Raw genomic sequence first — 23,139 nt, 5'->3', positions numbered from 1 at the left:
GATGAAAGCAAAGGTCTGAAGAGATTAAAGGAGGTGCAAGCCATCTTCGAGAGCTGGTGGCCGGGTGGGTGACAGTGACAGACCACCTCAGGGCGCTGGCCAGGCACCCATGGCGGGATGGACGCCCATGGTCCACCGTCTCCGGGCGCCAGTTGTTGGATGAGAGACCAAGACCCAAGGGCGAAGCCAGCTCAAAATTAACCCTGGTGCACTCTTTATCAAATATCAAGGAATATACACAATTATAAAGGAAATACATAGAAAAATTAAGGTAGATATTAGTAATTTTTTGTTTTTACCGTGGTGCACGTGCACCAGGGAAAGGCAACATGGCTTCACCCCTACCGAGACCCGTCACCTCCGAGCACTGGTGGCGCGATGGGAAGCTAAGATCCATCGCCTCTAAGCGTTGGAGACACGACGGTCGATCGAGATCCGCCGCCTTCGAGCGTGGGTGCTGCAACGGGCGATCGAGATCCGCCACTTTCGAGCGCTAATGATGCGATGGGTAGTCGAGATCCGCCGCCTTCGGTTGCCGATGGCCAGATGGGCAGCTGAGATCCAGCGCCTCCAAGCATTTTTTATGTGAAGGCCAGCAGAGATCCACCGCCTCCAAGCGCTGACGGCCGAACGTGCGGCTGACATCTGCCGCCTCCAGTCGCCGATGGCCGTACGGGTGGCCCCCTTCGGTCATCGATGGCTAACATCCGATCGCTGGTGGCCAGGCGAGAACTGAGACCTCACACCAAGAGAGAAGATGAAAAACGCGAGACAAATGAGAAAGGACACTGGAAAAGCGAACGAGTGAAATAGGAGATAAACGTGACCCATCATGTGAGCAAGTGGAAAAGGCCGCAGCTGTCAGATCGCTCGCTGGATTGAAAAGCAGTGAACGGCGGTTAGAATGGAATTGGGTTGCTCAGCCTACCTGCCAAAATAGCATTAGCAGGCTCCTGCATGCCTCGTGCGGGCTCAACTGGTGCAACCTGCAATGCCTGTTGGGTTTAAACACGAGAACCTGCAAGGTCTGCAATCGACGGCCAAGCCTGCAATGCCTGCAACTCCATAGCTCCTCGTCGTCGCCGTCCACCGTAGCCGCGGGAACGGTGGCTTGCCACACGGTCCGCACGGTCTGGGCATGTCGTATCTCGACCATAGCTGCACATGTACGTGCTTTGTCATGGTATGTGGGTGCAGGACCTCGTCTTCTCCGATCGCGACATCGCGGACACCGGCCACCATCTTCTTCTACAGAGGTCGGCGGAACATTGTGACCCCTACGACTGTTGCGCGGGGCTTGTTAATTACTACCTCCGTGCTGAAAAGAACGCAACTACGAGTTAAGTGACATGAAAAGTGATTCATCTTTAACCAAGTTTTTAGTAAATAATATTTATAGTTATGCCTTTAAATTAACTTATTATAGGGTGCTAATCAATTAGCAACTCGCATCTGCGCCCGAATTTTTTACAATTTGGCCCTTTTTTGAAAGTTTCTCACAAATAGACCCCTGGCAGAAAGAATTCAGGAAATGGACCCTTAGCTCGGTGCCATTTATGCTAGTGTCGAGCTCAGCGCCACCGTCTCTGGCGTCGAGCTCCTAGGCATGGTCGGCGCCCTGCCAGGGGGCTCGGCGCCAGAGTGGCTAGAGCCGAGCTCAGCGCCGTAGATCTTAGCGCCGAGCTCGACACTAGCTACTCTGGCGCCGAGCTCAGAAATATCTACCGCGTGCTGGTCCTCTTTCTTCTTCCTCTCGTACCCTAGCCCTGCCAATGCCGCTGCCCTTGCCCACGCCACCGCCACCTCCGCACCCACGCCACCTTGGCCACCACCGCGCCGTGCTGCCCCACGCCGTGCCCGCGCTGACGCCTTATTGTTGAGCTCGCACTGCTGCGCTGTGCTGAGCATGTGCCATGGCTGCCCCTATGGCCTGTGCCGCGCCCCTCGCCATGCCAACCCCGCGGTGCGCCCGTCGCCGCACCGAGGCCGCCCCCCATCCCACGCCGCGCCCCTCACCGCTCCGACCTGCTCCCACGCCCGTGCCCGAGGCCGTGCCCACGCCGCGCCAAGGCCACTCCCCCGCCTCACGTCGTGCCCCTCGCCGCACTGTGTCCCATGGTTGGCCACCGCACTGCGCCTTGCCCTCCACCGTCGGCCCTAGACCACGCCCATTGAGCCAGACTCGTCGCGCGTAGCCCCGGGCATCAGGGCATACTTAATATTGTACGAGAGCAGATACAGGGGTATGCACCGTTGCACCATCGTTGGTGTACTCGGCACCTTGCCGAGAATCTACTCCGGAAGGATGGTGTCAAGGGTAACTTTGATCTGTTCTAGGAGGCTGCTCGATAGCTTGAGAACAAGTACTTTAAGGAAAAGTTGGAGCAGGTCAGAACCGCATCAAATGCAGAAGGTAGATAATGGCTCACTAGTTTGATGAGGGATTTGGAGAAATGGACGAGAGCTCACAATGCCGGTGGCTGGAGGTACGAGTTTCAGTGCAGCAATATGGCAGAGTCATTCAATAAGTTGCTATTGGGGATATGTGGTATGCCCATGAATGCAATCGTTCAATTCACCTTCTATAAGCTTGTTGCCTGGTTTAACGATAGACACGCACATGCATTGCAGTTGCGGAGTGATGGAGAGATATGGGCTCCGAAACCAAAGGCACATCTAGAGAAGGAAAGAGAAAGGCCTGGCACACATGAGGTTGCATGCTTTGACCATGCCATAGGGACTTATCAGGTCGAGCATAGGGGCGGTACAACATCCGATGGTGAGGTCCGAGAGTCGAGGATACATGTGGTTGTCCTCCAAGATTTCAAGTGCACTTGTGGTAAACCAAGGCAATACCACTTTGTATGTTCTCATTTGGTGGCAACAGCTAGGCATCACAACTATAATATCGAGAGGAGGATACCTTATGAGTTCAGTGTCGACACGCTTGTGAACACATGGAGCCCCCGCTTCATGCCTTTTTGAGACCCTAGAGAGTGGCCCCCATATGATGGGCCGAAGTACATTGCAGATCTAGTTTACCATTGGAACAAACGTGGATCAAGGCAGAGGACGAGGCACAGGATGGTTATGGATCAGATACCCAAAAGAACTAGGCGTGGGAGAGGAACTCCATTTGTTACTGATCCCGAGCAGTACGAGTGCGGCAAGTGCGATAGACTTGGCCACAGCTTACGAAGTTGCCGTTGGCAGATTAGTGAGGTACGACTATTGGTTTATAGTATTATTTTATATTTGTCTTATTCATATATTTAATTATGCATGTCTCAATTTATGCTTGTATTTGTATCAATTACTTATACATTTATAAGTTCATGTTTCATTGTATATTGGAATTCTAATTCATTCACTTTTTTGTAGGATGGAGCAATTCCACCTGCTCGACCCGACGTACGAGGCGACCCACCGAGGATGTCTCGTTGCACTGGGGCAGGTAATAATCTATAAGTTTTATTCGTATATGTGTTCATGAAGTAACATGTGACTATGTTTTATTCGATGCAGGACCTTCCGCACCTTCGTTCTAGGACCCATAGTGGGTTCTTAGACATTCGGTACGACGACAGGTACACTCCTTTCCTACAAAGAGCTGGCCTTGATATCATCTCCTTTCAGGTTCATCATGGGTTGCCCAAGTTCAACTCAGCGGCGATAACTACGTTGGTAGACAGGTATTAAAGTGAATCATTGCCTCCATTCATGGCCATTTGTTCATGCCATTGACTTTTTGACAAGTAATCTTGCTTTGTCTTAAATATAGGTGGTGGCCGGAGACTCATAGCTTCCACCTACCTTTTGGGGAGATGACAGTCTCGCTTTAGGACTATCAGAAGATGCTAGGCCTAAGGATTCATGGGAACCCTGTCATCGGGCAGTGCAGGTCAGAGGGCTAGAGAGCACAAGTGGAGGCCTTCCTTGGGCGTGAGCTTGGCGAGCAAGGGGCTCGCACTTCTAGAGTTCCCATCTCATGGCTACGTGCAGAGTTCGCATAGTGCCCCGAGGAGGCAGATGAGGAGACGGTTGGGTACTACTATCGAGCGTGGAGCCTACACCTTTTTGCTTGCGTTCTCTTTCCCGACGCCACGGGTGACAGTGCGTCCTGGATGTGGATCCACTGCCTCAGTGACTGGGACCAGGCGTGTCAGTACAGCTGGGGCTCTGCAGTCTTGTGTTTTCTATACCGGTAGCTATGCGAGGGGTGTCATCAGTCTATGTCCAACCCGTCACTTGATGGATGCATGTACCTGTTACAGCTGTGGATGTGGGCTCGTCTTCCAGTTGGTCATCTAGAGGTTCTGGCTCGTCGTGAGTGGTTCCAAGGTCAGTCTCTAAGTCACCAGTCAACGTGGGCGTACCTTTGGGACCAGGTCAGGGTTCCGCACACGAGGATAGACTGGGCATACATTGAGTACACGAATGAGCTAGATACGCTGACGACGTCTAGTGTAAGTAAATTTTATTTTCCATGCTGCTTTGAAAAGGATTAGTATACCATCTAACATCTTATTTGGACATGTTGCAGGTGGAGTGGTGAAAGGTCCTAATATGGCTAGAGGGGAGGTGAATAGCCTATTTAAAAATCTACAAATCAACTAGAGCAATTTGATTAGTATGACAAATAGCGTAATGCAAACTTGCTCTAGCTCTACAAGGGTTGCAAGCCACCTATCTAACAATTCTAGTTGCAATGATTACTTAGGCACACAAACTTGCTATATAATTACTCACTAAGAGCTCTCAATCTTGCTACTCTAAAGAGCTCAACTAGATGAATGTAAATAATAAAGCAAGCTCTCAATTCTAATTACACTAAAGAGCTTATATCAACTAGTTTGCAAGAATATAAATAAGAGAGTAGGGTGATTATACCTATGTGTAGGGGATGAACCAATCACAAGATGAATATATAGCCAATCACCGGGAGAATGCCAAAGACAAGAGACAAACGATTTTCTCCTGAGGTTCACGTGCTTGCCAACACGATACGTCCCCGTTGTGTCGACCAACACTTGGTGGTTCGGCGGCTAAGAGGTGTTTCACAAACCTCGTCCACATGATTGGACACCGCAAGAACCGACCCATAAGTGAGGTAACTCAATGACACAAGCAATTTACTAGAGTTACCTTTCGGCGCTCCGCCGGGGAAGGTACAACTTCCCTCACAATCACCGGAGACGGCCACGAACAATCACCAACTAGTGCCGATCCTCTACCACTGTACCAAGCCATCTAGGTGGTGGCAACCACCAAGAGTAACAAGCAAAATCTGCAGCGCAACACAAATATCAAGTGCCTCTAGATGCAATCACTCAAGCAATACACTTGGATTCTCTCCCAATCTCACAAAGATGATGAATCAATGATGGAGATGAGTGGGAGGACTTTGGCTAAGCTCACAAGATTGCTATGTCAATGAAAATGTGCAAGAGAGTGAGCTTGAGCCGGCCATGGGGCTTAAATAGAAGCCCCCATGAAATAAAGCCATTGTACCCCTTCACTGGGCACACTACGGGCTGACCGAACGCTCCAGTCAGACTTGACCGGACGTTGGCCCTTAGCGTCCGGTCGCCCGATGGACGCCACGTGTCACTAGCTTCAAATGTTGTTCGTCAGATTTCAACGGCTACGAAGCTGACCGGACGCTCCGGCAAAACTGACCGGACGTTGAAGCCCTAGCGTCCGATCATTTCCAGTAAGCTCCCCGAGGCATATTTTTTTGACCGGATGCGTCCGGTCCACCTTGACCAGACACAGACCAGCGTCCAGTGCAATACCCTAGGTACTGTGCAGACCCGTCAGTTTGACTGGACGTAGCCTATCAGCGTCCGGTCACTGAGTGACCCAGCGTCCGGTCAATAGACCGACGCACACACCCTCTGCTACCACTGACCGGACGCACCAGTCCAGCATCCGGTCACTTGTAGTGACCTCCAACTTTTTTGTCTAGGGCGCCGGTGGCACCGTCGGACTATCCGCACTCTATGGGCGGACACTCCGCCGGTGGAGTTTCTTACCCTTGCACCTAAACTTCACCACCCTTGATCAAATGTGCCAACCACCAAGTGTATCACCTTGTGCACATGTGTTAGCGTATTTTCACAAATATTTTCAAGGGTGTTAGCACTCCACTAGATCCTAAATGCATATGCAATGAGTTAGAGCCTCTAGTGGCACTTTGATAACCGCATTCCGATATGAGTTTCACCCCTCTTAATAGTACGGCTATCAATCAGAAATGTGATCACACTCGCTAAGTGTCTTGATCACCAAAACAAAATGGCTCCTACATTTTATACCTTTGCCTTGAGCCTTTTGTTTTTCTCTTTCTTCTTTTCCAAGTTTAAGCATTTGACCATCACCATGCCATCACCATTGTCATGATCTTTGACATTGCTTCATCACTTGGAGTAGTGCTACCTATCTCATAATTATCTTGATAAACTAGGTTAGCACTTAGGGTTTCGTTAATTAACCAAAACCAAACTAGAGCTTTCAAGTGGGAGCCGTATGGTGTAGAGGACGCTCTTCCTTTTCAGCTGAGCAATGTTTGTGGGGCCGACGACTACTTCTATAGGATGAGGTGCCCTCTAATATGTTTCTATGCTGTCGAGTACCACCTGCCAGATAGGGTTGCACGCTAATTTGGAGTGAGACAGCTTTGGTCGATGGCTCTGTTCTCGACTGGCGTTGACTGACACAAGTAAGTATTTTGATATTTCAAATGTCTCATGATGATGGTCCATTTCTATTAATATGGTGACATGTACGTGGATTCATGTAACGATGACATACGTACAGGTTGGATCGTCAGATGAACAAGAAGATTTTTGACTAGGAGAGGCACCACCAGTCCTACATTGAGGAATGGGAGAAGATTCACGACAACGTGGACGACAACAACGAGCCGCACATGAACCATGAGTTCAGGTGGTACCAAGCTTGGTACCAGCGTGCGACACGGTGCAGGCTGAGGCTATAATGGACCAAAACTGACTACGCCGACATCGAGTCCTCTGATAGCATTGAATTATCACATCACTGATATAGTACTGGCATGCAAGGAAGCACAACTCCACTCTATCTCCACCATCCATCTTATGACTGTTTGATTCAAGGGCTGAGGTGAAGAGATACATAGATCGCTGACATGGCACATTGAGAGGCCTCTATTCCTCCTCTCAACCTATAAATAACCACTCACTCCCTCTCATTCACACAAACAACAAGGAAGAAGAACACTACTCAGCATTTGCTTTCGTTGCAGTACCAATATCTGGAGAGTCGTCCAGAGGGAGAGGAAAGGGGAAGGAAACTACCTAGGGGTGGGAGGGTCCTCTTGGTTCCGATTTCTTTGAGAAAGCTCTTTATGAGAGATTTCCAGTTGAGAGCAAAAGTGATTTCACCAAAGAGACACCACTGAGAGGATACGATGAAAGGAAAGAAAAGTGGCCAAAATGCATGTATGGTGAGGACTGCCTAGTGTAGATGTTCACCGAGGGAATAGATGGAGGTCGTCGTTTCTTCAAATGCCCGCGAGCATGAGTAATTGCTATTACTATTTGTTTCTTCAATATGTTTGTCTTGTATATCACTTACACGACATACTTATTGTAGTCTTCCTTGGCTGAAGAAAACTGTGGGTTCAGTAGGTGGGTTAATCCTCGACCTATTTATCCACATGCGGAGTATATCTACTACCTACAAGACCGTATCTTCGATCTAGAAAGGGAAGTTAGCAGTGGTTATAAGGACGACGAACAGGATGACAACAACAATGGTGCCAATTCACAGGAGGCACTCTGCAATGATCCATATTGCACCTGCCCTAACCATAAGAATAAGGGGCCTCCCCCATCACCCCCACCACCACCACCAACAATAACGGGAGGCTATTATGGAGAAGGTGCAACACAATTTGCTATATGGCCACACTACTAGGATGACTTTATCTTTTTTACATGTACCTAGGTATAATTATCTAAGGCATGTTAGATTTAATTACCTAAGGCATGGTTTAATTACCTAAGGCATGTTAGGTTTAGTTAAAGAAAACTCTGTACCCAGGTTCGGTACATATAGTCACATGCCATTTAATGTGTTTCGTGTGTTGATTTATATAATGTCGTATGTCGTTAAGTTTTTTTACAGCACGTGTTCAAATTTAAATACGTCTGTATCATTAAGCGGAATATTAAGACCATAGATAATGAAAACAACCACATAATTAAAAGTTCGATACTACGCCACATTACACAACATATTAATACTACAACTACGTGCCGATAGTAGACATAGGAGCAAATGCACTTCCAAATCCTCAGTCTGAAACGTACTGAGTAAGCAACTCATCATCCGAGTACCAGTCCTCTACTATAACCCTGTTGCTGTGGCTAGGCTCAACTGCGTTGCTGTGACCTGCCTGTCGCTTGTAGTAAGCGGCCTCCGCTTCATCTACGGCCGCTGTGGCCTTAGTGAAGAACGCGTCGTCACCCCCCTCTGCCTGTAAGCCCGCCTCTGCTAGAGCGATGAGCTCGCTCAATCTGCCAGTGTCGTCATCAGCCTCCTACGCCTGAATGCCCATCTCTACTAGAGCGATGAGCTTGCTCAGTCTGCCAGTGTCGTCCTCAGCCTCCTGCGCCTGTATGCCCACCTCTGCTAGAGCAATGAGCTCACTCAGTTTGGTAGTGTCGTCCGCATCCTCGTCTTCCTCATCAGACAATACAATCGGTGATTGAACGGTGCGACCAGCTTGTGATCTATGGCCATCTAACTTCTTCTCCTCATACCTTGCACGAGCCACCTCTGTGGCATGTTCTCCGCTGCAACCAATCCCTTCATATATAAAATGCAATCAGTTAGCAACGCGATTATATTACATTTAAAACTAAGCAACGAAAAAAGGTTTTCAAGCTCTCACTGGCACATAATGTAGTAACATGCTCGTTCAAGACCTGCATATGTACTCTTGTCTCCTCCCTTGCCTTATTCCTTGCCCTCTCCTCCTCTAACGTCATCCGCCTCTCCAATCCCCATTTATTAAGCCCAACATCGATCGGGTTACAAATACTGTGCTGTCTAGCAAACTCACGCATCTTTTCTTTGTGATGTTTAACGAATATGTTGACGTAGTTAGGTCCATATCCCCTCTTCCATGCAATTAGTTGCCTCTTCTTCAGTTCATCCAAGAACTTAGTTTAACCATCATAACATTCCCAACTGTATTTCCTAGTGCTCTGTTCAAAAGAAATATTATATCATATATGTCTTAGCAAAACAAATAAAATACGATTTCATGTTCATCAAAAAAATAATGAACCCCATCATACTCAATCATATGGCCGCAATAATGGCCTATTTTGAGCTCCGAAGGGACTAGGCCATAGTTGGATTTTACACCATATTCGCACATGACAGGAGGTGCTTTGTAGATTACCCTTTCTTTCTTCTTTTTCGTTACCCTCCGTGGTTCTTCCGGTCATTGGTTCTTAGGACCATACAACCACTCCTTGAAACGACACTTCGCCATTGAAAACACCTAAATAATGAGACATTAGTACATGAACACATATAGCTCAAGATTTTAACACATGCACTTTGCACTTACTTCATGCTTGTTTGGACACACAAACTCCAACGTATTCTCAGGGTTTATCACAGCTCGATCTCCGCAATCGCACAGAGGAGGTTTCTCGAGTCATCTAACTGCGGCTAGGTGCTTCTCCTTAGCCGTCATTGCCGGAGGGTTAGGGGGGTGGAACCCACCGCTTGAAGTGCTCACGTGGATGTCTCCCTCTAAATCAATCGTCGAAAAAGAGGTACCTAGGATCAAACTTGTCTGCACCATCGATCCACTGAAAGAAAAAGCACCTCTCATGGTCCTACACAACGAGATTCCAACAAAATATTAGTACCATACTTAAACAAATAAAGAAAAAGGATAGTGCAAACAATTTCTTACATTAAACCGACTATATGTGTAGAAGCAACGCGCGGCTGTGTCCGGATGTTTCGATTGAAAAACATGGACTGGGAAACCACAGTCACAGTTAGGGACAGGAAGGTCAGGAGGGACGGGGGCATCTTTGCTAGACGCGTCGGGGTATAATTCTCGAGAACGACCCTGTTTTCGCTAAAACTCCTCCCGAAACATTTCTTGCATCTAACAAAACATATGTAATTTAATAAACATAAATCAAAACATCACAAATAAATATAAATGAGAACCATAACTACAATACAACCAATTTCGTTCTAAGAACCAAAATCAGTTAACATTATATTCTAAACCTAGGGTTTCTCATTTGATCCACAACATTGAACCCATAACATAACTACATACGCCTAGGTTTGCTAGCTTTTTTCACGCATTGGAATCAACCTACGATTGTATAATACATATATTGAGGGATACAATGAAACCCTAAGTGATGACGATTCTTAGGTTCAAAAATCTGACTAATATATACCGAATCGATGCGAAAAAAACAAGGAGGTGAGCGAGGATACCTTGCTCTCGAAGATCTACGGATCAAATCAAGGTTTTCAAGGTCCAATATGTCGATTCGTGAGGTAGGGTGAAGTGGGGAGAGAAAAACCCGAGAGGGAAGAGAAAGAAGAGGAAGAACGCTCGGGCAAGAAGGTTGGGCTGGTGTTAAATGCAGGAACCTCGACGCCACTCACTACGGCGCCGAGCTCGGCGCCGAGCCCCCTGGCAGGGCACCGATCGTGCCCAGGAGCTCGGCGCCAGAGACGGTGGCGCCGAGCTCAGCGCTAGCATAAATGACGCCGAGCTAAGGGTTTATTTCCTGAATTCTTTCCGTCATAGCTCTATTTATGAGAAATTTTCAAAAAAAAAAAGAATTAAATTGTAAAAAATTCGACATCTCGAACGATGAGTCGATATTTCTCTTCATCACCAACGACGGAAACGAGGAACCGGCAGCAGGGGCAAGAACTCGTCGCTGTACAAAGTGCGCTGTGGCTGGCATCCTCTTCTCCTGCAAAAGCCTGGCAGGGAAATGCAAGCAACGCAGGTGTACGGGCGCCTGCAGGATAGTCGATTTCCGCATGCAGTTGATGCGGCGGCGTGGTGGGCGCCCGCTTGCATGCTCAGAGCATCTTCAAGAGCTTCTTATTTTTTTCTCGTAAAAATATATAGGGGGTGTTTAGATCCCACCCAAAATCCAAATTTTTTCAAGATTCCTCATCACATCGAATCTTGCGGCACATGTATGGAGCAATAAATATAGGTAAAAAGAACAACTAATTGCACAGTTTGCCCGTAATTGACGAGACGAATCTTTTAAGCCTAAATAGTCCATAATTGGATAATTTTTGTCAAATACAAACGAAAGTGCTACAGTGTCCATTTTCCAAACTGGAAGGGATCTAAACACCCCCATAGTTTTCAAACTTCTAAAAAGTATCGGGAGAAAAAAACATCTCCAACAGTTTTCAATAAATAACTTTCAACAAATTAAATTTGAGTCCCACATTAATTTTTTCCTGACTTTTTTTATCGCGGAATTGCAAGGGGTGCGCCAAACCCTTTCTCACTCACGCCCATGGACGGATCCAGCGGTGGGGCTAGGGGGGCTTCAGCCCCCCCAGGGGGCTTCAGCCCCCCCTACCCACACTGAGCACGTGGAGTTTCTCTAAGCCCTGTCTTAAAATTTTATGCATACATGTATTAGGTAGAAGGGGCTAAGCTTAAGAGAAGATAAAAAAATCTTTATTCTTTTGTTCAGTCCCTCCTAAATTTTTTTCTGGATTCGTCACTGCTCACGCCGCAACCTCGCTGCTACCGCCGCCAACTCCCAGCCGCAGCCGCAGCCACCGGGCCACCCCAGCTAGCTTGCATCACTGGCAACCCACGGTTCCATTGTTCTTGCTACTGCTGCTGCAGGCTCTGCTTCTCTACGCGACAAGCCTGGCGAACAAGTTGCCATGGACCTGGTGGGATCCTTGCTCGTGAGCATGGCACGTCTGCTTGACCCTTCCGGGCTCCACTTTCTGGGCTGGCTCGTCACCGCGAGCTCCATTGCTCTCGCCACGCTCATCTACGCTCTCCCCAGGCTGCAGCGTGAGGCGACGCTGTACTGGACCAAGGCGGCCAGGGAGAAGCGCGCCGCGTGGAGGAGATCGCGATGCCTGAGCTCCTGCCACTCGTGGTCCGAGGACCACTTCCACGGGGGCCAGCCGTCGACGTGCTGCATTTGCCTGTCGTCCCTCGGCTCCACGCAGGGCGGCGACGACGTGGTTCACCGTATCCACGCGAGGTCGCGTCCGCGTAAAGTTACGCGAAATAGGAGAAGATTTTTTTTCAAGTACGTAAATTTTAGAAAAAAATATTAAAAGTTGTTGGAGAATGTTTTTTTTCTAATCTTTCTAAAAATTAAGAATTAAAAGAGGATTTAGATAACTCTCGGAGATGCACTTACCGGCACCTGCCAAGCGTGCCGTGCGCCGGGGACAGGGCCTGTGTGGCCTCTCACGTTGGAGCCACCATGCTCAGTGGCAGGTGGCCCCCCAAGAGCCAGGACCCACCTGTCATCTGCTTCGCGCCGGGAATCGGTATACAGTGGGGGTACAACATCGTTTATTTTTTTTACGTGCGACGGGAAACGGTACTCCTGCATATGAGCAACTGCTTACTAGGCTAGCGGTAAAATCTGGGGAAAAATAGAGGATTCAGCAGCAAGAATGATTTGGATTTGGATACAATCATGCTTCTGACACAAGGTTCCCCTCTTTTGAGTTTTCTTTATGTTTTCCCGGTAAAGAGCATGACCTGGAAAAAAGGTTGGACTGTGCCTCCTCTTCGTGCGTGTTACTTTTTGACTTGTTAATTACTCTCAACGTACTAAAAAATCAAGTCTTTTGAGACATGATTTAGCATACCAAGAAGTAATTAATTGAAAGGTATTCTTTTCTGTTTCCTCTAATTAAATAGGGTAGCGGGTGTCACCCAGTCAACAAATGTTTAGGGTCTATTTGGAGCGAAGGAATCCAAAATGCGGGAATAGGAAAAAACGCAGGAATAATGTATGATGAAAAGTGAAAAACTACAGGATTTCAAAACACAGGAACAGAAAATTTAGGTTGTTTGGAATACAGGAATTTATAAACATAGGAATTGTAACATGTTAGACAAATATGAATACTAATTACTCTTAACTGCTCTTTTTTCCCTCGTCCTTACACACGCTGCCTCAGGCTTCGCGAAGGAAACCAAAACCATGGATCAGATTGGATTGTTTTTTCCCCGTGAAAAGGCTTGCCAACTACAGTATTCCTAAGGAAAGAGTTTGCTATTTGCTCCGTTCCAAACGCTCTACCACCGATCCTTTCCTCCGTTTTTATTTCCTTTGATTTTCCCGTGAAAATCCCGTGAACCAAACGGGCCTTACAGTTGGGCTGGCTAGTGCGGTGAGACCCGAAGCAAAAGGGGCTTGGTTCGGAATTTTTGCGTGATGCATTAATTTTTGCCTGGTAACACAAATTTTTTTCCTTGGCTCGCATCGATTTTCCTTTTCATTGGTGCTCGTGTTGGCGGCTTGGCGCGGATAGCTGCATGCGCTGCCGCGCGGATGGCTCGGCGAGGAGGCGCGATTAAATGTTACCTCGGGACTAGGCGACAGGATAAGAAACGACGGGGGTAATCTCGTCCAAAATACAGTGCAGCCAATTAAAACGACTTGATATGTCAAAACAAGTCCACCCCCCTAAAACGACTTGGCTTCGCTTGGTTGGATGAAAAAAAACGGCTGATGTTGATACTGATGGATTTGTTGTGAGAGAAAAACACTATCATTCTGCTGAAAAGATATGGCTGATAAGTTCAAGTGAACAGGACGTTGATTTTTTTTAGTATGGAGGGAGTACTTTTTGACTTGTGGGATGAAAACGGTACGGATATTTTCCGACCGTATTCGAAACCGAATCCGTTTAGAGAGGTTGAGATCTATCCGTATCCGAGTCCAGATATCCAACATCCGATACCGTATCCGTATCCGAATACTCAAATCGCATATTTATGATGTCGATATCCAATCGTATCTTATCCGACATAGTTGACACTATCCGTATTCGAATCCGAATCCAGACAGAAATATGAAGACAAATGTAATATCGGTGATATCCGTCCGTATCCGATTCGTTTTCATCCCTAGTACAACCAAGCAGAGGAGGATTACTCGTCCGTCTTAAGGTAAATGCAACTCTTGTTTTTGATAAGTAAAGTAATTTTGGATTTGATCAAATTTATACAAAATGGTATTAACATTTATGATATTCGATTAATCATATAACATGTTTTTATAGTTAATAGTACTTCCTCTATCCATGAATAAATAAATTTGTAGCAAGTTTAGGACATATTAGCAAATACTAAGAGCAAAGATCTTACTACCCATTATTAACCTTCTCAACCTTAAAATGTCCTTAATCCTACACGGCCAAGTCCTTTGTTCCTAACTAGCTCTGCCTCTGTCCTTGATATATCAAGTAGAGATTTTCCGTCCCTCCCGCCATTAATTCTCATAAAAAAATTATAAGGTGTCGATAAAAAAAGAGTCTTGGTTATCCATACAAAACTCTTTATTTTGTTTACTGCATTCCACAGTTTTACCTTTGATTATTTGTTCATCAACGTTAGTTAGAGGTGTTTGTAACTGCTACACTCGGTCAAAATCAACCTCACCTCACCAATTCTACTGTAGAACATATTTCACTTTGAAGTTGCAGGCCTCAACTGTACCCTATAGTACTTTTATTTGTTTGGTTTGTAACTTGCCTCCAGGTCAAGAAATAGAAAGTTATTATCATAGGAATTGTCTAAAATTCTAAAATGATGTGCGCGAGTTGTGTAGACATGTGTACATGTTTGAGTGGTTGGTTTACTTTTGCATTTTCAAAGTAAATGAAAAAAGTGTAATTAGAAATGGAAACACAGAAGTATATTTTAGCCGGCAGAAAGATTGCATCATTTCTATGCATGAATCGAATGGATAGAAAAAATATAAAATAGTATTATGTATCCACCCATAATTAACCCATGTAGTACTATTTCTTAACTTAGGGGGTGTCTGGTTCCACCTCCTAAACTTTAGTAGCTGTCCCATCAGATGTTTGAATATATGTATGGAGTATTAAATATAGACTAATTACGAAACTAAATACACAGATTAAGATTAATTTGCGAGACGAATTTTTTTAAGTCTAATTAGTCCATGATTTGACAATGTGGTGCTACAGTAAATATGTGCTAATTACAGATTAATTAGTCTTAGTAAATTCATCTTGCGGATTACTAACGGATTCTGTAATTTATTTTTTTATTAGTATCTGAACACCACATACGACACCCCATTTGATATCTAATAAGATATCTCTTAAACTTTAGTCTCCGTATTAAAACAGCCTTGGTTAGACATTTGCTCGGCCAACAAGCACTGTAGATCAGCTAGCCGAGCTATAGCAAAAAAAAAAAAAAAAATGCTGATTGTAACAAAAAAAAAGGCCTATTATTGCATCACTTGCTATCGGACGGGGACCAAAGCCTTGGAAGCAGAATAACCAAAGCCTTGTGGACCGACTGCCACCCTACTCTACCATCCGTCTTCCCGAGCAATCATCCGTGTGCAGGGCCAGGGCACCTCGAGCTGTTTTGCTGCTCCGGTAACCAAAAGCATAGAAAGGGAACGGCTCCGACGAAGAATCCCCGGTTTTTGCGCTCTCACACGCCAGTGCCGTCGGTTGAAGCCAGAAAATGGAGCTTCCACCGGCTCTCTCTGACAAAGTGCGGGCCCAGACTCTTTTGCCCCAGTGCGGGTGGTCGAGGGAGAGACTTGAAGCGCAGACGCGACAGGCGAGGTGGAGTGGAGCGCGACAGGCGAGGTGGAGTGCCTGTGCTCTGGCGAGGCCGCGCGGACCGCGGGAGCTACGAGCACGAGCGCAACGGGCGAGGCGGAGTGCATGCATGCGCGCCGACGAGGAGCTCGAGAGCGTGCACGCTGGCGGAGCTAGCAGCGATGGGAAACTAGAGGATAAGAAAAAAAACGATGCGTTTAAGTGGTTGGGAGGAGGAGAGAGAAACAAGAGACATGGGCCCATTCGCGTGCTCTTAGACCCGGTTTGATCCGCTTCTTTTTTCATCCAGAATAGTATTTTTCTCTCTGAAATTCCTACATATTCATCCAAATTTCTCCAGATTTCTCTAAAATTTCTCCAAACGAACGGGGCCAAGGAAGGAGAAAATAAGAAGAAGAAGAGGGATAGGAAAATAAAATAAAGGAAAAGAGAAAAAGAAAAAAATATAGGCAAAAAAGAGATTTTACTCTTTCTAACTACTAAGAGAAGCTAATTTGCCAAACGGTTCAAAAACAGCTTTAGCTCCCCAAGTAAATCTGCTCCACTGGTGAAGCCACAACTAAAGTTGTTTTAACTGGAGTCGGAGCTCTATCAAACGGGCCCTACATATTGAAAACCAATCATAATAGACTGCCGAGAGGCTTGATAAAAAAACTTAAGGCTCTGTTGGCTTGTGCTATTTAGACGGCTTTTAATCTGTACAAATCAACCGTAGAACAATATTTTTCTCTTACAACAAACCAGCCATACAAATCAGCAGAAAACCGATTTAATACCACCCGAACAGGGCCACGTGTGTTTGGCAGCGAAAAATATTTCAGATTTTTAATAAAATCATTGGACATTTACTTGGAACCAATTTTTTGTTTTTTACTAGTAACACTTAGAACCCGATTTCTCTTGATTCTAATTCTACTAGTTTCAAGAATCTAACGAGCTAGCCAAACAGTTCCACGAAGTGATTCTGTGGAATGTTTATGAAGGGAATCTGAATTCAAAACTTTTCTCAGAGAATCTAGCAGCCTGTTCGCCTGGGCTTATACGATCGTATACAATCATGGATTATAAGCTAGAACAATATTTTTCTTTCACACCAAACTAGCCAAACCAGTCAGCAGTAAATAATCCACGATCGTTTACGACGAAACGAACATGTTGTAGATCCCTACCAACGTGTCCAATGTTTCGCAATGTCATCTCATCAACCGTTAACCCATATTAGATGTTCGAGAGCTGGCACTCTGAATTAAAAGCCCCGTTTGGCACAGGCTCGTGAAAAAACAGCTCTGGCTCTGGCTCATATGGAAAATCAGTTTTTTCTGGCTCTGGCTTATTTTGTACGAAAACATTTGGCAAAACGGCTTCTCTTAGTGTAAAGAAGATGTCAAATATCCAAAATACCCTTATATTTTTTTCTCTCTTTTCTTTTTCTCTTTATTTCTCTTTTCTTTTTCTTTTCTTATCCCCTTCTTTTCTTTTTCGCTCCCCTCTCCTTGTCCGGCCGCTCCTATCCTTATCCCGATCGGCCGCTCCTCTCCTATCTAATCATCCGCTCCCCCCCTCTCTCTCTCTCTCTCTCTCGGGCGGAGCAGGAGGCTGGCCGCGGAGCCGGCGGGGCGGCGTAGGAGCCGGCGGCAGGGCGGAGCAGGGAGTCTGCTGCCCCAACCGCGCCTGCGCGCCGCGGCGCCGCCAGCTGCCGTGACCGCGCCTGTCCCCATGGCCGCCGCCGCGTCGCGCCGTCGGCGGCAGCTGCGGCCCCGCATCGACGTCGTCCACTGCTCATCCTCCCGGGACAACGATGGAAAATGAGTTGTTGGGACGAGGAGAAGCCAGTATGAGCCGCTATTTTTGGCTTCTCCCTGGTGGAGAAGTGTAGAGAGCGGGATTTTAGGGGCTTTCACCAGCTTTCGCTCGTGAGCCGTTTTGGTTTTGTCCGTTTGGCACGGCTTCATCAAAAGCCGCTCGAGAAGCTGCTCGTGAAACCGTGCCAAAGGAGCCCTAAATTGGCGAAGATAGGTCATGCCAACTACTCCCCTCTATCCCATATTATTTGTCGTTATACCTGGATAATTAAAGAGGAGATAAAAAGTGCGATGCATTGGTATCTAGAATGAGAGAGACAAAGATACATACGGAGTACATTGGAGAAAGAGAAAATGCTTTGAAACAAGAGAATGGTGAATAGATGCTAGAAGGCTAGAACTTATTACAGAACGGAGTGAGCCCCTCTTGTTCAGCTCAAGAGGCTGTTTAGATGCGTGTCGTCACCCGAGTTGCGGTGGTGCTATACTTGCAGTGGAGAAAATCGGTGCCATGGACCACAACGAGAATAATAAAGATTTTGTTGTGTTATTCTCGTGACTGCCTTATTCTACTTGTTAACCAAGTAGTGGCTAGAAATATCGTGGTGATAACATAGAATATGTGCAAAAACATAGTACTGCCTTTAGTTAGAGTATATAGTAAAAGGAAAAGAGGAAGAGAAGCCGACTAGAAGTACAACCAGCTTGTACACGAGAACATGTGAGCTACTACCGTATGAATAATGAATAGATTGATAGCTTATCTCTGTTTTATACGGCCAGCAACGGACTACGTTAATAGCCCTTGCTCTTATTAGACTTGTATTTTGACACTGCTCTTATTAGACTTAAGGTTGGGACAACGAAATCAAGAAGGAAACAAGCAAAGTTAATTGGATGCAGTAATAAAGCCCACTCTACAAGCCTTTTAACCATCTCTTAATCTCTTGAAGCTATTAACAAACTTTTGTTTCATCCTTCGGAAACTTGCTAACAAACAACAACATTGTTGGAACACATTATGGCATCCCGGATCCTATCCTGTTCGCTTAAGTTACTATTTAACCATGGAACACTATTTTTCTCTCATAATATTTTAGCATAAGCATCGACGTAAGCTAAATTTCAGCATAAGCGTAAACACGTATCAACCCATGAATAAACTTTTCATTAACAAAATCCAAATCAACTAACAATACAAACCTGTCCCATCCGAAAAAAGTAAAGAAAGCCATACAAAACCCAACCAAATCACCAAACAAAAGACAAGCACTCCTACTCAAAAGAACAATTTTTTTGCTGTTAAAAAAGAAAGAAAAGACAAGTTTCTCAAAATAACACTTCTTTCCCTCCAGAAAATCCAATAAAGAATCACATGTTTTTTTATAGCCGCACTAGCGGCCTACTGAGTAGGCGTGTCAGCGTGTGCAGTGTGCTGTTTCATCCAAGAACGACCAGCCGAGCCACTCTCTCCTTTTCTCGCGGGCCGCGCGGCCTCACTCCCTTGTCTCCACTCTCCCGGCGGAGACGGAGCCTCGAAACGAACCCAATGCCAATGCGCCTCCACCTCCACCTCCTCGTCCTCCTCGCCACCGCAGCCGCGGTGGCGGGGGCTGCCGGTGGCGCGGCCACGGCCGGCGCGGACGCGGACGCCCTGCTGGCGGCGAAGGCGGCGCTGTCGGACCAGGCCGGCGCGCTCGCGTCCTGGACGAACGCCACCGCCCCCTGCGCGTGGTCCGGCGTGACGTGCAACGCGCGCGCCGCGGTCATCGGGCTGGACCTCTCCGGCCGGAACCTCTCGGGCCCGGTCCCCGCCGCGCTGTCCGGCCTCGCGCACCTCGCGCGCCTCGACCTCGCCGCGAACGCGCTGTCCGGCCCCATCCCGGCGCCGCTGTCCAGGCTGCAGTCCCTCACCCACCTCAACCTCTCCAACAACGTGCTCAACGGCACCTTCCCGCCGCCGCTCGCGCGCCTGCGCGCGCTCCGGGTGCTCGACCTCTACAACAACAACCTCACCGGCCCGCTCCCGCTCGAGGTCGTCGCGTTGCCGATGCTCCGCCACCTCCACCTCGGCGGCAACTTCTTCTCCGGCGAGATCCCGCCCGAGTACGGCCGGTGGCGGAGGCTGCAGTACCTCGCCGTCTCCGGGAACGAGCTGTCGGGGAAGATCCCTCCGGAGCTCGGCTGCCTCACCAGCCTCAGGGAGCTCTACATTGGCTACTACAACAGCTACTCTGGCGGGATTCCGCCGGAGCTCGGCAACATGACGGATCTCGTCCGCCTCGACGCCGCCAACTGCGGGCTCTCCGGCGAGATTCCGCCGGAGCTCGGGAATCTCGCCAACCTCGACACGCTCTTCCTTCAGGTGAACGGGCTCGCCGGCGCCATCCCGCCGGAGCTGGGGCGGCTCAGGAGCCTCAGCTCGCTGGACCTGTCCAACAACGCGCTCACCGGCGAGATTCCATCGACCTTCGCCGCGCTCAAGAACCTCACTTTGCTCAACCTCTTCCGCAACAAGCTCAGGGGCAGCATCCCCGAGCTCGTCGGCGACCTGCCCAGCCTCGAGGTGCTACAGCTCTGGGAGAACAACTTCACCGGCGGCATCCCGCGCCGTCTCGGCCGCAACGGACGGCTCCAGCTGGTGGACCTCTCGTCCAACAGGCTCACCGGCACCCTCCCGCCGGAGCTCTGCGCCGGGGGCAAGCTGGAGACGCTCATCGCGCTCGGCAACTTCCTCTTCGGCTCAATCCCGGAATCGCTGGGGAAATGCGAGGCACTCTCCCGCATCCGCCTCGGCGAGAACTACCTCAACGGCTCCATCCCGGAAGGTCTCTTTGAGCTGCCGAATCTGACGCAGGTTGAGCTGCAGGACAACCTCGTGTCCGGCGGCTTCCCGGCGGTGACCGGCACCGGCGCGCCGAATCTGGGGGCCATCACTCTCTCCAATAACCAACTCACCGGCGCGCTACCGGCGTCCATTGGGAATTTCTCAGGTTTGCAAAAATTGCTTCTTGACCAGAATGCATTCACCGGTGCAGTACCGCCGGAGATTGGCCGGCTGCAGCAGTTGTCTAAGGCTGACCTGAGCGGCAATGTGCTTGACGGCGGTGTGCCGCCGGAGATTGGGAAATGCCGGTTGCTCACCTACCTGGACCTCAGCTGGAACAACCTGTCCGGGGAGATACCGCCGGCCATCTCCGGCATGCGAATTCTCAACTACCTGAACCTGTCCCGGAACCACCTTGATGGAGAGATACCGGCAACCATTGCTGCAATGCAGAGCCTCACGGCCGTTGACTTCTCATACAACAACCTGTCTGGCCTCGTGCCGGCAACTGGGCAGTTCAGCTACTTCAATGCGACTTCCTTCGTCGGCAACCCGGGGCTGTGTGGGCCGTACCTTGGACCATGCCATTCTGGTGGTGCCCGCACGGGCCATGGAGCACACACCCATGGTGGCATGTCCAATACCTTCAAGTTGCTCATCGTCCTCGGCTTGCTTGTCTGCTCCATTGCGTTTGCTGCCATGGCAATCTTGAAGGCCCGGTCACTGAAGAAGGCCAGCGAGGCGCGTGCGTGGAAACTCACTGCGTTCCAACGCCTTGAATTCACCTGCGACGATGTGCTAGATAGTCTGAAGGAGGAGAACATCATCGGCAAAGGTGGAGCTGGGATTGTGTACAAGGGGACAATGCCAGATGGTGAGCATGTTGCAGTGAAGCGGCTTTCGTCGATGAGCCGTGGCTCATCGCATGACCATGGGTTCTCTGCTGAGATTCAGACTCTTGGGAGGATCCGACACCGCTACATTGTGAGATTGCTTGGCTTCTGTTCGAACAATGAGACGAATCTCCTGGTGTACGAGTTTATGCCCAATGGTAGCCTGGGGGAGCTACTCCATGGCAAGAAAGGTGGCCATCTCCACTGGGACACTCGATACAAGATCGCTGTTGAGGCTGCCAAGGGGCTCAGCTACCTCCACCATGATTGTTCACCACCGATCCTGCATCGTGATGTTAAATCAAACAACATTCTGCTTGATTCGGATTTTGAGGCACACGTTGCTGATTTCGGGCTGGCCAAGTTCTTGCTGGACTCTGGCGCATCACAGTGTATGTCTGCCATTGCTGGTTCCTATGGCTATATTGCTCCAGGTAATTATCCTTATTACAGTTTGTATTTTTTTCAGAATTATTGACACCATATTCACAATTGTCTATTTTAAGTCTTTATTGTTCTCTACAGATTAATTTTGAATACTATTGCGAAAAGCTTATGCTTGTTTATCTCATGTCATGTAGTGGTAAAAAAAATGTGTTGCTAGCTGTTACTACTTGTCCTTGTCCCCTTTTAGTTTGTTCATCAGTTTAGCTAATGAAACATAGAATTCCTTTTTGGATCTGGTTACTTACTTGCTATATAGCTAAAGTTTATTTCCTTGTTCTGATATGTCAGAAATAGTTATTTTTAGATAACGGAACAGGGTAGGGAATTCCTGAAATCAACTAATCCTTTATCGGACTGCTATCTTGTGGATTTACAGAGTATGCATATACCCTCAAGGTCGATGAGAAGAGCGATGTCTACAGCTTTGGTGTCGTGCTTCTTGAGCTGGTCACCGGAAAGAAGCCAGTAGGTGAGTTTGGGGACGGCGTCGACATTGTCCAGTGGGTCAAGACGATGACGGACGCAAACAAGGAGCAGGTGATCAAGATCATGGACCCCAGGCTGTCAACCGTGCCAGTGCACGAGGTGATGCACGTCTTCTATGTCGCGCTCCTCTGCGTCGAGGAGCAGAGCGTGCAGAGGCCTACGATGCGGGAGGTGGTGCAGATGCTCAGCGAGCTTCCGAAGCCAGCTGCAAGGCAAGGAGACGAACCTCCCAGCGTTGGTGATGATGGTTCCGCCGCGCCGTCTGATCCTCCAGTAGCTGATGGATCTGTTGAAGCGCCGCATGATGAAGCCACCAAAGAGCAGCAGCAGCAACCGAGCTCCCAGTCTTCGCCGACTACTGATCTCATCAGCATGTGAGAGCTGTGTCAAAGCTTGGTTTCTATCATCCCTATGTTTCCTTCCCTTGGTGAAATTCGGATGTTTGGATATTTCTAGCTTAGGGCTTGGTGCTTTAGGTGTCTGCACTTAATTAGGGTGGTGTGAGATTCAGATATCTTTCGTTTATCCATCTGCATTTAGGTAGGCTGTAGGGTGTGTGAAATCTAGGCCCCGGAATTTCTGGTGTGGTATGCATCATAGCCTCTTAGGACACTGTTGTGTCCTGATCTCCATTTTGCTGTTAGAATTGAAGAACAGGGGAGCCTAAAGCCTAGGATTCTGGAGCAATCAAGTTCTTCTGTACTTGTGTTAATGTTAAGGTGAGAACCTCAGCATTCACATGTTGTGTACTGCATTGCACTTCGCCTTCAAGCCTCTTTCCATTCTAGCCAGG

The 23,139-nt window shown here is 48.0% G+C and overlaps 1 protein-coding gene across 1 annotated transcript; it reads left to right on the top strand.

The window, feature by feature from the left end:
* Positions 1–19,131: 19,131 nt before the first annotated feature.
* On the top strand, positions 19,132–23,117 carry LOC136549353 (leucine-rich repeat receptor-like serine/threonine-protein kinase BAM1). Its single transcript, XM_066540600.1, has 2 exons — positions 19,132–21,847; positions 22,237–23,117. Exons 1-2 carry the CDS (start codon positions 19,243–19,245, stop codon positions 22,722–22,724), a joined length of 3,093 nt encoding a protein of 1,030 aa, XP_066396697.1. The 5' UTR covers positions 19,132–19,242; the 3' UTR covers positions 22,725–23,117.
* Positions 23,118–23,139: the final 22 nt, after the last annotated feature.

The sequence above is a fragment of the Miscanthus floridulus genome, chromosome 4 (assembly GCF_019320115.1).
Source record: "Miscanthus floridulus cultivar M001 chromosome 4, ASM1932011v1, whole genome shotgun sequence".
Lineage (NCBI taxonomy): Eukaryota > Viridiplantae > Streptophyta > Magnoliopsida > Poales > Poaceae > Miscanthus > Miscanthus floridulus.
This window is presented reverse-complemented; position numbering and strand designations above follow the sequence as displayed.

What these genes read in the sequence shown, in the direction of transcription:
- LOC136549353 (XM_066540600.1), top strand. Translation starts at nt 19,243, where the DNA reads ATGCCAATGCGCCTCCACCTCCACCTCCTCGTCCTCCTCGCCACCGCA. An exon ending in CTATGGCTATATTGCTCCAG is followed by an intron (nt 21,848 to 22,236) that starts GTAATTATCCTT and finishes GTGGATTTACAG; the next exon opens with AGTATGCATATACCCTCAAG.